Here is a 19138-nt window from a genome sequence, read left to right on the forward strand (position 1 = left end):
TTTTCCCAGAAAAGTTTCAGTTTCTCATGAAGTTCTATATAGAATTCAAAGAAAAATAACACCAAATTTACACAAACTGTTTCATTTTAAGTGACCAGCATAATCCTCAACAAACACCTGACAAAACCACTATAATTCTTAAACAGAGAATTAAAGTACATGACAAAAATAAAATATATGTCAGGATAAGGGCAAGTGAATTTACAGTATCCTAAGAGTTTTAGAGGATTCAGAAAGGAAAAAAAGCACATAGTAACGTTAACTTTTTTTAAGCTAATAGAGAGGGTAGAATGGAATGAGTGAAACAAATCAGAATAGGAAAGACAAATACAAAACATTTAATGGAAGGTTTATACCAGGTGCAGGGATTCCAACATTCTCAAAGCTGAGGCAGGAAGATCACTTGAGCCCAGGACTACAAAGCTACAGTGAGCTAGGATCCTGCTACTTGCACTCCATCCTGAACTACAGAATGAAAACCTGTCACTTAAAAAAAACAAAACTTCGGAATAGTGAAGGTCTTTCTAACTAATAACTCAAAATACAGATGTCATGATAGATTAATAAACTGAACAAAATTAAAATAAAAAACTCATGCATGGTAAAAAAAAAATTTTTTTTAAAGCACAATATAAATAAACACTAACCAGATGGGTAAAAATGAGTCCAATTCATATCAAAACAGCATAATAATATACGAGGGGCTCCTTATGAACACTCCAATAAATCAAACTAAAAAGATCAACAACTGTGGCTGGGCACGGTGGCTCACACCTGTAGTCCCACCAGTTTGGGAGGCCGAGGTGGGTGGATCCCATCTCTACTAAAAACAAAAAAATCAGCTGGGCATGGTGGCATGCACCCATAATCCCAGCTATTCAGGTGAGTGAGGCAGGAGAACTCCTTGAACGGGGGAGGCAGAGGCTGCAGTGAGCCAAGATCAAGCCACTGCACTCCAGCCTACGTGACAGAGGGAGACTGTCTCAAAAAACAAAGAAAAAGATCCACAACCAAGTCAAAAAGCAGACCAAAGAAGAGAAAAAACAAATTGCTCTTCAAACTATAAAAAGATGTGAACTTCACTAATATTAAGAGAAATGCAAAACTACTGCTTGGATATACAAACTTTTACCTGTTAGATTACCAAAGGTATGAAGAACAGTTCTTTTATTCATATATTGGTAAAACTGGGAACACATATTGGTAAAACTACAGGGCGAATAATTTTGGACTATCTATCAAAATTAACTGCAAAACTCCTTTGACCCAATGTTTCCACCTATGGAAATTAATAATCCTATTGTATATAAGCAATGTGACATATATACAAGAGTTAGTCATCAAAGTAGATCAAAAAGTGCATCAACACTGATTGATTAGATATTAGATAACATGGTTAAAAAGAAAAAAAAAGCTCTATACTGAAAACAAGATAAATTGTTCACGCCGGGTACAGTGGCTCACACATGTAATCTCAGCACTTTGGAAGGCCGAGGCAGTAGGATCACTTGAGGTCAGGAGGTCAACACCAGCCTGGCCAACATCGTGAAACCCCACCTCTACTACAAATATAAAAATTAGCAGGGCGTGGTGGCACATACCTGCAATCCCAGCAACTTGGGAGGCTGAAGCAGGAGAATCACTTGAGCCCGAAAAATGGAGGTTGCAGTGAGCTGAGACTGCACCACTGCACTCCAGCCTGGGCAAATGAGCGAAGCTTCAAAAAAAACAGAAAATCAAAGAAAAAAGAAAAGAAAAGTCTCAAAAAAAAATAAAAAAATTAAGATAAATTGTTCAGTGAAAAAAATTAAGACGCAGAAGAGTATATAATATTAACCCATTTGTATAAAGATGGAGGGAGTAATTAAGTATTTGTCTATTCACATTTGAATATGCAAAAGAAACCTAGAAAGATATGCAAGAAAGTAGTAATTACATGGTAGCAGGAAAGCTATTGATAAACTGGGCAGATGGGGAACAGGAATAACAGGAAGAGTTTTCAATATATTTTTAAATTTTCTACAATCTGACCGCATAACATAGTCTGAAGATCCAACTGTAAAATATATATAGCTAACCAAAATCACTGTATTTTTACCTTTTATTTACTGATACCATTACTCTAATTTATGCCAAAACTACTTTAGAGGTGGCTACCCAAAATGGAGAAGAATATAGTAACAGTAGCTAAACCTCTACTTTTTTTAGCTGCCTCATCATACATGCCATGGTCTAATAAACTCATGTCTACACATTTCAGAATAGTACTGAGTTGTAGAAAAATATGATTTTTCTGACAAAGATAACTGAAAGTGGAGAAGAAAATGAGTAATACACAAGGGTCCATAGGAAAGTATGCCAAATTGTGATACAGAAGTCAGCATTTCTTTTTTCTTTTCTTTTTTTTTTTTTTGGACACAGGGTCTCACTCTCACCCATCCCAGGGACTGAAGTACAGTGGTGTGACCATGGCTCATTGCAGCCTCGACCTCCCAGGCTCAAGCCATCCTCCTGCTCAGCTTCCCAAGTAGCTGGAACTACAGGCACGTGCCACCATGTGTAACTAAGTCTTTTTATTTTTATTTTTTATATTTACTTTTGCAGAGACCAAGGTCTCCCTATGTTGCCCGGGCTGGTCTCAGACTCCTATGCTCCAGTGAGCCTCCTATCTTGGCCTCTCAAAGAGCTGGGATTACAGGTGTTGGGCAGCACACCCAGCCTAAAAGTCAACATTTCTTTATATTCATGCAACAAAGATCCTCAGAGTTAAATAAAATTAGCATTCACTAGAAACATCATCTGTCTAGAGATACACAAAAGAGAAAAAAAAGAATCTAAAACAACAGATTTTAGGTCTAACCACAACAACAAAAAAATGTGGCTCATTTAAAAAAAAAATAAAAATTCCTAACATAAGAAACTATATCCATTTTAAAAAATAGACTTTTTTTTTTTTTTTTGGAGACAGTCGCCTTCTGCCATGCAGGCTAATGAGCAATGGTTCAATCTTGGCTCACTGCAACCTCTGCCCTCCGAGGTCAAGTGATTCTCCTGCTTCAGCCTCCCAAGTAGCTGGGACTACAGGCACGCACCACCACACCCAGCTAATTTTTCTATTTTTAGTAGAAACCAGGTTTCACCATGTTGGCCAGGCTGGTCTCGAACTCGACCTCAGGTGATCTGCCTCCCTCGGCCTCCCAAAGTGCTGGGATTACAGGTGTGAGCCACTTCGTCCAGCCAAAAAAATAAGAATTTTAATTAGAAGTATGTATTTAATAGATCATTCTGCATAAAACAGCCAATGCTTAAGTTTGTTCACAAAGTAGAAAACTTGTGGGTCAATACAATAAGGATTCATAAATTATAGCCACTACTGTTAAAAATGAGTAGAAAATGCTGTTTAATTTGATGAAATAAAATAAACTACCAGGTATCTGAAAATACTCCACTGCCCCAGTTTTCAGTAACATTTTTTTCAAGAAATCTCTGCACTTACCCCCATTATCTGTTCTTTTTAAAGCTCCATCCTTATGGGGACAAAGTTCACATCTCTATAAAAAAAAAGAAACAGGTAATGAAGAAATATTTCAGATTATCCAAAATGTAGTAGCTTCCCTGCAACTTCAAAACTACTGAAAATGTGAGAGCAGCATTTGTACTATTTGTCCCCAAGAATATTTCAGAACATTCTTCACAAACAGTTGTTCTCGATGACATGTGATCTCCTTCAGAGGACAAGTAATTTTTTTAAAATACATTTTAACTTTTAAACTCCTGCCATGAGCCAGGCGCAGTGGCTCACGCCTGTAATCTTAGAACTTTGGGAGGCCGAGGCGGGCGGATTACCTAAGGTTGGGAGTTCGAGACCAGCCTGACCAACATGGAGAAACCACGTCTCTACTAAAAATAAAAAATTAGCCAGGCGTGGCGGCACATGCCTGTAATCCCAGCTACTGAGGAGGCTGAGGCAGGAGAAGTATTTGAACCTGGGAGGCGGAGGTTATGGTGAGCCAAGTCACGCCACTGCACTCCAGTCTGGGCAACAAGAGGGAAACTCCATCTAAAAGAAACAAAACAAACAAAAAAACTCCTGCCACAGTTTTTTAAATCTTACATTAATAAAAACACAAAGATGCTGGGATCATTTACCTGGGGAGTGGGAGGAGAAACAAAAAGGTTCTCTCAACACAGGAATGGGGCAAGGCTTTTAATATCTGCCTGTTATCTGTTTACTTCCTGTCTTACGGTCAGCTAGGATGACTGCCGTCAAGTAGGCCTGGTTTCTCTTAAAGAGCCAAACTCAAGAATGTAGAATTTTTATTTAAGTGGCAAGAAATGATTTCATGTATGCTGATTTCCCTTCTGAAAGGAATTAGGCTAGTCAGCTATTATTATTCAAAGACAATGGTACTCAAAATTTATTGTGGATCCCTCTCCCTCCCATGCTCAGAATTTAAAACCAAAAATAAATGTAGAGCCAGCACTACCACCTCTTACGAAACACAGTAAGTTTCAATGGCATTGTCTTACTATGAAGAATATGTTCCTGAAAGTCACACTTGAGCATTATTTATATCCCACTTTGTTTCCAAAAGAGGTTTTGCAGCACACAATATAGTAATATAGGCCGGGCACAGTGGATCATACCTGTAATCCCAGCACTTTGGGAGGCTGAGGTAGGCAGATCGCTTGAGCCCAGGGGTTCAAGACCAGCCTGGGCAACATGGCAAAATCCCACCTCTACAAAAACACACACACACACACACACACACACACGAATTCGCTGGGTGTGGTGGTGGCGCACCTGTAGTAGAGCTACTCAGCAGGCTGAGGCGGGCAGATCAATTGAGCCCGGAAGGTCAAAGCTGCAGTGAGCCATGATTATGCCAATGCACTCCAGCCTGGGTTACAGAGTGGGCCCTATCTCAAAAAAACAAACAAACAAAAAAAAAGTGTGTGTATAAATATATACACACACACACACATATACCTATATGTGTATGTATGTATAGATACACACACATTATATATATACATATATACACACACTTTATATATATACACACATATATACACACCCTACATATAAATATATATACACTTACATACATATACAAATTACAACAAAAAATTAGAGTAGAAAATTAAGTTGCAATAGTTTTAAAAGTACAGAAAGTATAAGCCAAAAAAGCCTACTGAGGCCGGGTGCAGTGCCTCATACATATAATTGCAGCACTTTGGGAGGCCAAAACAGAAGGACCACTTGAGGTCAGGAGTTCGAGACCAGCCTCAACAGCAAAGTGAGACTTCATCTCTACAAAAAATAATTAAGAAATAGAGCCTATTAGCCGGGCGCAGTGGCTCACACCTATAATCCCAGCACTTTGGGAAGTGGATCACAAGGTGAAGAGATCGAGATCATCCTGGTCAATGTGATGAAACCCCATTTCTACCAAAAATACAAAAAATTAGCTGGGTGTGGTGGCATGTGCTTGTAGTCCCAGCTGAGGGAGGCTGAGGCAGGAGAATTGATTGAAACCGAAAGGCGGAGGTTGCAGTGAGCCGAGATTGTGCCACTGCACTCCGGCCTGGGCAACAAGAGCAAAACTCCACCTCAAAAAATAAATAAATAAAATAGAACCTATTGATAAAGTTTGGATATTTGTGCCTCCAAATCTCGTGTAAAAATTTAATCCCAATGCTGAAGGTGAAGCCTAGCAAAAGGTATTTGGGTAATGGGGGCAGATCCCTCGTGAATGTCTTGGTGTTTTCCTTGTGGTAAGGAGTGAGTTTCTTGCTGTTGTTAGTTCACGTGAGATCTGATTGGTAAAAAAAAAAAGCCTGCCATCTTGCTCCCTTCTCTCACCATGTGACACTCTTGGTCCCCATTCCCACTCCCCCATGAGTAAAAGTTTCCTCAGACCAAAGGTGTTGGTGGTATGCTTGTACAGCCTACAGAACTGTGAACCAAATAAACCTCTTTTCTTTATATTAATAATCTACCCAGTTTCCAGTATTCCTTTAATCTAAAACAGACTAATACCGCTATATTTCTTGCCTTTCAGTATTTCACTCTCCTGATTTTCCCATTACCTCTTTGGCAGCACCTTTCTGATCACCCTATCAAACCTTTAAATGGTGAAGTTCGTGAAACACTAGGCAATCTTATTCATTATCCAAATTTCCATTACCAATAAATTATAAAAGTAACATGACTCCCAAATTTTATCTATTTGTATCTGTCCTTAGGTTCAGGTATAAAACTCTATATACTACGTAAACACTTTATTTTATTTTATTTTGAGACGCAGTCTTGCTCTGTTGCCCAGGCTGGAGTGCAGTGGCTCGATCTCGGCTCACTGCAACCTCCACCTCCAGGGTTCAAGCAATTCTTCCGCCTCAGCCTCCCAAGGAGCTGGGATTACAGGTGTGTGCCACCATGTCCAACTAACTTTTTCTATTTTTAGTGGAGATGGGGTTTCGTCATGTTGCCCAGGTTAGTCTCAAACTCCTGGCCTCAAGTGATCCACCCACCTCAGCCTCCTAAGTGCTAGGATCACAGGAGTAAGCCACCGCACCCAGCCTACATAAGACACCTAAAACACTCCACAATTTATGACAAAACCTGCTCTTCCTGCTCTTTCCATATATTGGTAATGATATTTTCAATGACACATTGCTCATGCAAGACACCTAGTGGTCATAATCTTTGACCACTTCATACCTTACTCCCTAACCTCACTTTCAATCCATAACTGTATTGTGCCCTTCCTCTTCCTCAAAACTGGTGAGACGTGCCTATCTCTCTCCATCTCCACTATTACCCTACTTAAAGCCAGCATCACCTTTCATCAAGACCACTTCAGTCACCTTCTAAATGCAGTAATCCCAATTATCCATGGAAGAAACATTCTAAGAACCCCAGTGGATATCTGAAACAACAAATGGCACTAATAAGCACTTGATTCTGTTTTTTGCTATACATACTTACCTATAAAAAAGTTTAATTTATAAATTAGGCACAGTAACAGATTAACAACAATAATAAAATAGAACAGGCCGGGTGTAGTGGCTCATACCTATAATCCCAGGACTTTGGGAGGCCGAGGTGGGCAGATCACCTGAGGTCAGGAGTTCAAGACCAGTCTGGCCAACATGGTGAAACCCCATCTCTACTAAAAATACAAAAAAATTAGCTGAATGTGGTGGCACACACCTACAGTCCCAGCCAAGCAGGAGGCTAAGGCACAAAAATTTATTGAACCTAGGAGGTTGCAGTGAGCCAAGATCATGCCACTGCACTCTAGCCTGGGCAAAAGAGAGAGACTCCACCTCAAAAAAATTAAAAAAAAAAAAAAAAATTACAACAATCTACTACAAGAAAAGTTATGTGAATGTGGTCTCTCTTAAAATACAGTCTGCATAACAACAACAGCATATACAATGGTGGTTCCATGAGATTAAATGGAACTGAAAAACTCCTATTGCCTAGTGACGTAATGATGTAATAGCCATAGTAACATGACAGAGTAATTTTTTTTTTTTTTTTTTTTTTTTTTGAGACGGAGTCTCACTGTGTCTCCCAGGCTGGAGTGCAGTGGCGCGATCTCGGCTCACTGCAAGCTCCGCCCCCCGGGTTCACGCCATTCTCCCGCCTCAGCCTCCCAAGTAGCTGGGACTACAGGCGCCCGCTACCGCGCCCGGCTAGTTTTTTGTATTTTTAGTAGAGACGGGGTTTCACCATGTTAGCCAGGATAGTCTCGATCTCCTGACCTTGTGATCCACCCGCCTCGGCCTCCCAAAGTGCTGGGATTACAGGCTTGAGCCACCGCGCCCGGCCGACAGAGTAATTTTTAAAATAAATTTAGTGTACATTAAGTGTACAATGTTTATAAAGTCTACAGTAATTGCAGCAGTCCATTATCTCACTGCTATAAAGAACTACCCGAGACTGGGCAATTTATAAAGAAAAGAGGTTTAATTGACTCATAGTTCCACATGGCTGAGGAGGCCTCAGGAATCTTTCAATCATGGCGGGAGGGGAAGCAAGCATGTCTTATATAGCAGCAAGCAAAAGAAAGAGAATGTGTACATAGGAAAAACCTGCCACTTTCAAAACCATCAGATCTCAAGAGAATTCACTCACACTCATGAGAACAGGATGGCGGAAACTGCCCCGATTATCCAGTCACCTCCCTCCTTCAACACATAGGGATTACAATTCGAGATGAGATTTGGGTGGGGATACACAGCCAAACCCTATCAGTAGTGTACAAAAATGTCAAAGGCTTTCACATTCACTTACCACTTACTCACTGACTCACTCAGAGCAACTTCTAGTCCTGCAAGCTTCATTCATGGTAAAGCCCTATACAAGTGCAATTTTTTTTTTTTAATCTTTCATACCATTATTTTAGCTGTACCTTTTCTATGTTTAAAAACACAAATACTTACCATTATGTTAAGTTGCTTACAGGATTCACTTATGAAATGTACAAGATTGCAACCTAGGAGCAATAGGCTATACCACGTAGCCTAGGTATGTACTAGGTTATACAATATAGCTTTAAGAACATTCTAAGATGATTGTGTAATGATGAAATCACCTAATGAGGTATTTCTAAGAACATACCTCCCTCCTGCATTACACAACACATGATTCTACCTCACCGTACTCTACTCACCTATTTTCAGAGGGGTTGACCATGATTAACTAAGGGAAGCAAAACTGCAGATAATGGAAAATGACTGTAGTCTCCTAATATTCACTCTTAACCAACTATCACCAATCTGCAGAATGAACTTTTCACAAAATAATGAACTTCAGAAATGCAAATCCAAATATACCACTGCCCACTAAAAAACACTTCAAAAGGCTGGGCGCGGTGGCTCAAGCCTGTAGTCCCGGCACTTTGGGAGGCTGAGGCAGGCAGATCATCAGGTCAAGAGATGGAGACCATCGTGGCCAACATGGTGAAACCCCATCTCTACTAAAAATACAAAAATCATCTGGGTGTGGTGGAGCACCTGTAGTCCCAGCTACTCAGGAGACTGAGGCAGGAGAATTGTTTGAACCTGGGAGGCGGAGGTTGCAGTGAGCCGAGATCGCACCACTGTACTCCAGCCCAGTGACAGAGCAAGAATCCATCTCAAAAAAAAACAAAACAAAACAATAAAAACACTCCAGTAGTTTTCCTGCATCATATAACCCGTTCCTATCTCCACAACCTTCCCTCTTTCCAACATTTCACGTTATGGGCAATGCTGGCTTTTTCTTCTTTCAATTCTATAAATTCTCCACAGCTCATTCCCACTTCAGAGGCTTTTAATGGATTGTTTTTACTCTAAATGGAATATTATCATTCACTACACCCTCTTCTGCGGCTGGATAACTTCTATTTATCCCGCAGGTCCTTGCTTAAAGTCACTTCATCAAAGACAATGTCTCTGAATCTCCAGATGAGGTTAGGTGACATATTATGATTTACCTATGCTTTCCTTCTTGGGATGTATTACAATTACAATTAACTATGCAATTAACTCCTCCACTAGATTACAAGCTCCATGTTATGGTTATAGCTAGCCACTCCTAACATCAAACACAGTCTCCAGGCACAATAACTCAAGAACTACATGATGAAGGGATAAAGGGAACAAAATCACAAACATCCCATTGATGCTACAACCAAAAAGAAAAAAAGAAAAAAAAAATTGAATTTTAAAAAATAGGCCAGGTGCGATGGCTCATGCCTGTAATTGCAGCACTCTGGGAGGCCAAGGCGGGCAGATGACATAAGGTCAGAAGTTCAAAACCAGCCTGGCGAACATGGCGAAACCCCATCACTACTAAAAATACAAAAATGAGGCCGGGCACCATGGCTCATACCTGTAATCCCAGCACTTTGGGAGGCCAAGGCAGGTGGATCACAAGAGATAAAGACCATCCTGGCCAACGTGATGAAACCCCATCTCTACAAAAAATACAAAAATTAGCTGGGCATGGTGGCACATGCCTGTAGTCCCAGCTACTCGGAAGGCTGAGGCAGGAGAATCACTTGAACCTGGGAGGTGGAGGTTGCAGTGAGCTGAGATCGCACCACTGCACTCCAGCCTGGCAACAGAGCAAGACTCCAGCTCCAAAAAACAAAAAATTTAGCCAGGCGTGGTGGCAGGCACCTGTAATCCCACCTACTCAGAAGGCTGAGCCACGAGAATCACTTGAACCTGGGAGGCAGAGGTTGCAGTGAGCTGAGATCAAGCCACTGCACTCCAGCCTGGGCAACAGAGCAAGATTGTCGTCAAAAAAAAAAAAAACAGTCAATATTCATTTTTATATGATTTCGATGACACCATAATCCTATTCTTTTGGAAGGCAATTAAGCAATATGAATCAAGAAAAAATCCAATTTAATTACTTCACTTCTAGAGAGCCAAAGCAAATAATGTAAGATACAGCATTTATAAATTACCTTTGTGTCTTTTATATCATTTATATACTTTACTTTCAAGACATGAATATGTATGTACAAAGATATTTTATATAACCATTTATAACCAAAAAACTTTTTTATAAAAGTCTGGCTGGCTGCAGTGGCACTCACTTGTAATCCCAGCACTTTGGGAGGCCGAAGTGGGTGGATCACTTGAGGTTAGGAGTTCAAGACCAGCCTAGGCAGCACGGTGAAATCCCATCTCTACTAAAAATACAAAAAATTAGCTGGACGTGGTGACGCGAGCCTGTAGTCCAGCTATTTGGGAGGCTGAGATGGGAGGATCACTTCAGCCCAGGGGGTCGAGGTCACACCACAGAACTCAAGCCTGGGTGACAGAGTGAGATCTCATCTCAAAAAAAAAAAAAAAAAAAGCCTAACGGCATAACAACGATGTAACTAACACACTACTTACAAAGATTTTTAAACAAGTTAAAAAAGATAATTCACTGGGCCAGGTGTGGTGGCTCATGCCTGTAATCCCAGCACTTTGGAGGCTGAGGTGAGCGGATCACAAGGTCCGGAGATTGAGACCATCCTGGCTAACACAGTGAAACCCCGTCTCTACTAAAAATACGAAAAATTAGCTGGGCATGGAGGCGGGCACCTGCAGTTCCAGCTACTGGGGAGATTGAGGCAGGAGAATGGCATGAACCTGGAAGGCGGAGGTTGCAGTGAGCTGAAGATCGCGCCACTGCACTCCAGCCTGGGCAACAGAGCGAGACTCTGTCTCAAAAAAAACAAAAAACAAAAAAATTCACTGAACATTAAAAGAAAATATACAAAATAGGCTGGGCACAGTGGCTCACGCCTGTAATTCTAGCACTTTGGGAAGCCGAGGCAGGCAGATCATGAGGTCAGGAGTTCGAGACCAGCCTGGCCCACATAGTGAAACCCTGTCTCTTACTAAAAATACAAGAAACAAAAAAAATTAGCCAGGCATGGCGGTGTGCACCTGTAATTCCCAGCTACTCCAGAGGCTGAAACAGGAGAATTGCGTGAACCCAGGAGGCAGGGGTTTCAGTGAGCCAAGATCGCGCCACTGCATTCCAGTCCAGGTGACAGTGCAAGACTCCATCTCAAAAAAAAGAGAAGAAAATACACAAAATAGGCCAGGCAGGGTGGCTCATGTCTGTAATCCCAGCACTTCAGGAGGCCAAGGAGGGCGGATCATAAGGTCAGGAGATCGAGACCATCTTGGCTAACACGGTGAACCCCGTCTCTACCAAAAATACAAAAAAAAATTAGCCGGGTGTAGCAGCAGGTGCCTGTAGTCCCACCTACTCAGGAGGCTGCAGCAGGAGAATGGTGTGAACCCGGGAGACAGAGGTTGCAGTGAGCCAAGATCGCGCCACTGCACTCCAGCCTGGGTGACAGAGCGAGACTCTATCTCAAAAAAAAAAAAAATACATTAATAGGATTGTGGTAAGGATGGTAAGATTATAAATGATTTCTTTCCTCTATTCTAAACTATACCATTTCCGTTATAATGTGAAGTTTTATGGAAAAATGTCCCTAAATGCTAATTAAATCTGCCCACTGAAGATAAACCTATAATAAATAAAACAGGATGTCTCAGCAACAAAAAAAAAAAAAAAGAGAAAAAGAAAGAAAGACACTATAAGCCGAGCATGGTAGCACCAGTCTGCAGTCCCAAATACTCAGAAGGCTGAGGCAGGAGGATCACTTGTGCCTGGGAGTTTGAGGCTGCAGTAATATAATCGTACCACTGCACTCCAGCCTGGGCAAAAGAGCAAGACTTGATCTCAAATTAAAAAAAAAAAAAAGAAAGAAAAAAATTTTTAAATACCAAAAATACAACATGTGAAGAGAAAATTTCACTAGGCAAGCTTCAAAACAACAAATCTGAGATGACAAAAGAGTCAGTGAACTTGAAGCTATATCAATAGATAGAATCTAATCTGAGGCCAGGTGTGGCTCACACCTGTAATCCCAGCACTTTGGGAAGCTGAGGTGGGTGGGTCACCTGAGGTCAGGATTTCGAGACCAGCCTGACCAACATGGAGAAACCCTGTCTCTACTAAAAAATACAAAATTAGCCAGGTGTGGTGGCACACACCTGTAGTCCCAGCTACTCAGGAGACTGAGGCAGGAGAATCACTTGAACCCAGGAGGCGGAGGTTGTGTTGAGCTGAGATCGCGCCATTGCACTCCAGCCTGGGCAACAAGAGCGCAACTCCATCTCAGAAAAAAAAAGAAGAATCTAATCCGAAAAAGAAAATACAGATTAAAAAAAAAAAAAAAAAAACAGGGCTTCAGGGACCCACAGTACAGTACCAAAAGGTCTTACATGCATAACCAAAGGCCTAAAAAAGAAGAGAGAAAGAATATGAGGCAGGAAAGAAAGTTTTGAAGAAATGATGGCTGAAAATTTCTTCAACTTGAAAAAAGACAAATTCACAGATTTAAGAATCTCAGCAAACCTCAAAGAGTCAAATGCCTTGCTAAAAAGCAAACACAGAGGGAGAAATCTTGAAGCACCAAAAGAAAATGTCACATTACACAAAGGGAACAGTGACTGGATAAACGGCAGATTTCTCATCATAAAATATGGAAGCCAAAAGAAAGGAAACTAAAATAATTAAATTGCTAAAAGATAAAAGCACTGTCAACACATAATTCTATATCCAACCACAATGCCCTTCAAAAATAAAGGTGAAATAGGTACTTTCAGATAAAAGAAAGCAAACACAACTTATCACCAAAAGATATGCCTTGCAAGAAAGGCTAAAGAAATTCTTCAGAATTAAGAGAAATGAGGCTAGAAAATGCAAATCTTCAGAAGACAAAGAAGACTACCACAAATGGTAAATATCTGGGTAAACTTTTAGCTCTTAAGTTCTTAACATTACGTGATTATTGAAAGCCAAAATTACATTGTTGTTTTCTAGGGCTTATAATATACGTAGTTCCAACACACATGACAATAGCATAACTGACAACAAAGAGGTGATATAAAAGAACAACTTACAACCTTTGTATACTTTATGACTTGTACAATATTACCCATAAGGGGTAATACTATAAAAACAGACTGAAAAGAGTAAAGAAATTGCTACAGGAATGTGCAAAAGAATTAAGCTGAAACCCTTCCTAATATTATATTAAAAAATTACCCCTTCAAAAGTGAATCACAGATCTAAATGTAAGAGCTAAAACTATAAAACTTTAGAAAAAAACATAGGAGGTAAGTCTTCAGGACTTGGTTGAACAACAGTTTTTAGACATAACACTAAAAGCAGAGGCAATAAAAGAAAAAATAACTAGAATTTACCAAACCTACAGACTTTTTTGCTACAAACAAAACTATCAGGAAAGTAAAAGGATAGAAGAAATATTTACAAGTCGCATGTCTGATAAATAGTTTGTAACCAGAATACAGAGTTCTTCTACTCAAAAATAAAAAGCTATACAGCCCAGCTAAAAATTGAACAAAGGATCCAAATAGACACTTCTCCAAAGAAAATATATAAATGACCAATAAGCACATGAAAAGATGATTAACGTCATTAATCATTAAGGATTAAAAACCAACACCAGGCCACGTGCAGTGGCTCACGCCTGTAATCCCAGCACTTTGGGAGGCCTATGCGGGTGGATCACCTGAGGTCAGGAGTTTGAGACTAGCCTGGCCATCATGGTGAAACTCCGTCTCTACTAAAAATACAAAAATTAGCTGGCATGGTGGCGGGCACCTGTAATCCCAGGTACTCAGGAGGCTGGGGCAGGAGAATCGCTTGAACCTGGCAGGCAGAGTTTGCCGTGAGCCAAGATATCACACCACTGCACTCCAGCCTGAACAACAGACTGAGACTCCATCTAAAAAATAATATAATGAAAATAATAAATAAAAATCAACACCACAATGAGATACTACCTCATGCCCTGTAGGATAGCTAAAATCAAAAGCCAAACAATAAAAAATGCTGGCAAAGAGATGGAGAAATTAAAACCTTCATATATTGTTGCTGGTAATTTAAAATGTTACAGCCTCTTGATCAATTTTTCAAAGACAGCATGAAACAAAAATCCTACGCCTAAGAGAACTGAAAACAAATGTCTGGATTTGCAGACAAATGTTCATAATAATAACATTATTCATAATACTGCAAAAGTATATACAACCTAAATGTCTATCAATTAATGAATGAGTAAAGAAAATGTAGTATAGCCATACAATAGAATATTATTTGACAACAAAAGAGAATGAAGTTCTAATGCTACAAAACAGATGCTTGTACATTACGCTAGGAGAAAGAAGCCACTCACAATACACCATATATCATGATTTCATTTATATGAAATGTCCCAAATAGGGATAGAGACAGAAATGAAGATTAGTGATTGCCAGGAGCTGGGGAAGTAGGGTAATAGAGAGTGACTGTTAATGGGTCAAAGGGCTTCTCTTTGAGGGGATCCAAGTATTCTCAAATTGATTGTAGTGATGTAGAGACTGTCCCCCCAAAAAAAAAAAAAAAAAAACTCAGCCAGGTGCAGTGGCTCATGCCTACGATCCCAGCAGTTAGCGACGCTGAGGCGGGCGGATCACCGAGGTCGGGAATTCAAGACCAGCCTGACCAACGTGGAGAAACCCCATCTCTACTAAAAATACAAAAATTAGCCAGGCGTGGTGGTGCATGCCTATAATCCTAGCTACTCGTGAGGCTGAGGCAGGAGAATCGCTTGAACCTGGGAGGTGGAGGTTGCGGTGAGCTGAGATCACACCATTGCACTCCAGCCTGGGCAACAATAGCAAAACTCCGAATCAAAAAAAAAAATAAATAAGTAATTTTAAAAATTAGTTTATTAGCACAGATAGAAAAGTAAAACTCAAACACAAGGTATCTGTAAGAAACACACTTTAAGTGAAGAGACAAACAGGTCAAAAGTAAATGGATAGGATGGGTGCGCGGTGGCTCATGCCTGTAATCCCAACACTTTGGGAGGCCAAGGCGGGCACTTGATCACTTGAGGCCAGGGTTTCGAGACCAGCCTGGCCAACATGGCAAAGCCCCATCTCTACTAAAAATACAAAAACTAGCCAGGCATGGTGGCACACACCTAGAGTCCCAGCTACCAGGGTGGCTGAAACAGTCAAACTGCTTGAACCTGGGAGGCAAAGGCTGCAGTGAGCCGAGATCACACCACTGCACTCTAGTCTGGGTAATAGAGTAAAACCTCATCTCAAAACAAACCAACAAACAAACAACAACAAAAAAAGATGGTGAGTGGCTACATAGTAAAGAGAGGGAGGGGCATTTCACAGTAAGTCAGACAATGAAGAAGTCATAATAATTATAAATGTATGCACCTAAAAACAAGGCTTCAAAATAGATGAAGCAAAAATGAGCATAAGGCATAAACACTCGGAATACTCAGTGCCCCAAACAAGGTAAGATATTTTCACACTCCTCTTTGTGACTGACAAAACCAGACCAAATAATCATCATCATCATCATCATCAAAGCAATGTTAAAACCACTATAAACATTCTTTTCAGGTAAACTTGGTACATTCCCCATGAAAGACCACATACTGAGCCACAAAGCAGAACACAATAAAATGAAAATAATGGAAATCATACAGATTATGTTCCCTAACCACATTAGAAAAAAAGATATAAAATTAATGACTAGCAGCCGGGTGTGGTGGCTCACACCTGTAATCCCACCACTTTGGAAGGCCAAAGCAGGCAGATCACCTGAGGTCGCAAGCTCAAGACCAGCCTGGTCTACATGGTGAAACCCCGTCTCTATTAAAAATACAAAAATTAGCTGGGCGTGGTAGCGGGTGTCTATAATCCAAGCTACTCAGGAGGCTGAGCTGAGGCAGGAGAATCGCTTGAACCCGGGATGCGGAGGTTGCAGTAAGCCAAGATCACACCACTGCACTCTAGCCCGGGTGGCAGCGCAAAACTCTGTCTCAAAATAAAATAAAACAAAATAAGTAGGGTTCTACCTAAAGAACCTATATAAAAGGGTAAAGTAAGCCCAAAGTAAGTAGAAAAAAAAAAGAAATAGTAAAAATAAGAGCAGAAGAAATGAAATAGAAAAGTAACAGAACATTTCAAGTCAAAGTTGGTTCTTTTGTCAGAGACCTCTGAACCAGAGTGCCTCTATCTTGAACAGGGGCTGCGTAAAACAAGGCTGAGTCCTGCTGGGCTGCATTCCCAGTAAGTTATGCATTCTAAGACACAGAATGAGATAGGAGGCTGGCACAAGATACAAGACATAAAAACCTTGCTGATAAAACAGGTTGTAATAAAGAAGGGGGCCAAAACCCACCAAAGCCAAGATGATGACCAAACTGACCTCTGGTCGTCATCACTGCTCATTATACACTAATTATAATACATTAACATGCTAAGAGACACTCCCACAAGCTCCATGACAGTTTACAAATGCCAGAGCAATGCCAGGAAGTTACCCTATATACTCTAAAAAGGGGAGGAACCACTAGTTCTGGGAATTGCCCACCCCTTTCCCATAAAACTCAAGAATAATCCACCCCTTGTTTAGCAGACAATCAAGAAATACTCATAAAAATGGGAAACCAGCAGCCCATGGCACTGCTCTGCCTGTGGAGTAGCCATTCTTTTATTCCTTTACTTTCTTAATAAACTTGCTTTCACTTTACTCTATGAATCCGTCTCAAATTATTTCATGCACAAGATCCAAGAACCCCTCTCTTGGGGTCTGGAATGGGACCCCCTTACTGGTAGCACTTTGGAAAGACCTACAAAGTTGACAATCTGCAAGCTAAATTCATTTTTTTTAATAGGAAGAATACAAATTACCAATATCAAGAATAAAATGGGAATTACCTCTATGATCCCAAAGATATTAAGAGGGCCAAAGATTATTATTAATGACTTTATGCTAACCAATTCAACAGCTTAGATGAAAAGAAAAAATTATTTGAAAATGAAACTCATCAAAACTGATAAAACAGAAAATCTGAGAAGCATTTTAAGTTCAATTCATTATCAAAATCCTTCCCAAAAAGAAAACTCTACACTCAGATTTTTTCACTGATAAGTTCCTTCAAACACTAAAGGAAAAATAGCATCAATCTCACACACACATTTCCAGAAAACAGAGAAGACAAGGCTTCCCAAATCATTTTCTAAGTTTAGCATGAAGAATACCAATGAATATACCAAAAATACCAGCACCTGACAAAAAGCAACAAGGCTGCACCAAAATCCCTCACATACAAAGATGCAAAAATATTTACTATTAGCAATTTAAATCCAACAATATATAGGAAGAATAGGCCAGTTGCAGTGGCTTACATGGATTACGAAAGTAATCCCAGCACTTTCAGAGGCCAAGGCAGGAGGATCACTTTGAGATCAGGAGACCTGCCTGGCCAACATGGTGAAACCCTGTTTCCACAAAAAAAAATTAGCCGGGCATGGTGGCTCATGCCTGTAATTCCAGCTACTCGGGAGGCTGAGGCAGGAGAATCACTTGAACCCAGGCGGTAGAGGTTATACTGAGCAGAGATTGCGCCACTGTACCCATCTCCAAAAAAAAGAATACACCATGACACCAAATGGCATTTAGTATAACATTTGAAATAAAAGCAATGAAATCTACATTAATATCTTTAAATATATAGCATTATCTCGATACAGAAAAAGCTTTTGAGAAAACTCAATATCCATTCATGACACAAACCCTCAGGAAGCTAGGGCTAGCCCTTACTCAACTGTGTATTCTCCATGGCATTGCATGACTATTCCTCTTGGGGTCTGTGACTATAACTATCTTTTCAATGGCAGTCATGCTGGGTTCTGTTGGCCTTGCCATATCTAAATAGTAATAAGACCTGTATTTGAAAGCAATCTGATAAAGTTCATCAGTAAAACCTCTACAGCTAACTTATAATTGATGGTGTAACACTGAATGCTGTCCTCAAAGAATGAAAACAAGATTAAGTCCATTCTGTAAGGGAAGAGAATAAAAGGAATTACAACTGAGGAAAAAAGAGATAAAACAGTGTTTTATGACAATCATCTATTAGAAAAATCTAAGTAATCTTAGTAGAATTAATAAGACTTAAGGTTGTAAGAAGTCAATACACAAAAATTCTATTTCCAACAAAACATTAGAAATTTTCATAATACTTTATAATTGCTAAAAAAATGTATTTAATATTTTAAAATAGCATCAAAAAAAGACAAAATACTGGTGGCTCATGCCTGTAATCCCAGCACTTTGGGAGGCCAAAGCAGGCAGATCATTCGAGGTCAGGAGTTGACCAGCCTGGCCAACATGGTGAAACCCCATCTCTACTAAAAATATAAGAATTAGCTGGGCTTAGTGGTACATGCCTGTAATCCCAGTGGCTTGGGAGGCTAAGGCAGGAAAATTGTGTGAACCCAGGAGATGGAGTGAGTCAAGACTGTGCCACTGCACTCCAGCGAGGCGACAGAGTGAGACTTTGTCTCAAATAAGTAATTTTAAAAACAGAAGACATGCAAGACCAAAGGCTAAAAGCAACAAACGACTGCTCAGACAAAACAAAAAAGACCTAAATAAATGGAGAGATATACTATACTAATGATTAAGACTCAATGGTTGTTAAGATGTCGGTTCTCCTCAAACTGATGAACAGATTCA

General features: G+C 40.2%; 1 protein-coding gene across 3 annotated transcripts in view; it reads right to left on the reverse strand.

Moving 5' to 3' along the window:
- MLLT10 (MLLT10, histone lysine methyltransferase DOT1L cofactor) overlaps nucleotides 1-19138 on the reverse strand; it is a 219168-nt gene that overhangs the window by 156642 nt on the left and 43388 nt on the right. For all 3 annotated transcript variants that reach the window (XM_025396563.1, XM_025396564.1, XM_025396565.1), the window contains one exon: nucleotides 3497-3551. In XM_025396563.1, coding sequence (XP_025252348.1) covers nucleotides 3497-3551 — 55 coding nt within the window. The remainder of the gene's footprint in view (nucleotides 1-3496; nucleotides 3552-19138) is intronic.

This window comes from Theropithecus gelada, chromosome 9 (assembly GCF_003255815.1).
Source record: "Theropithecus gelada isolate Dixy chromosome 9, Tgel_1.0, whole genome shotgun sequence".
Classification (NCBI taxonomy): Eukaryota; Metazoa; Chordata; class Mammalia; order Primates; family Cercopithecidae; genus Theropithecus; species Theropithecus gelada.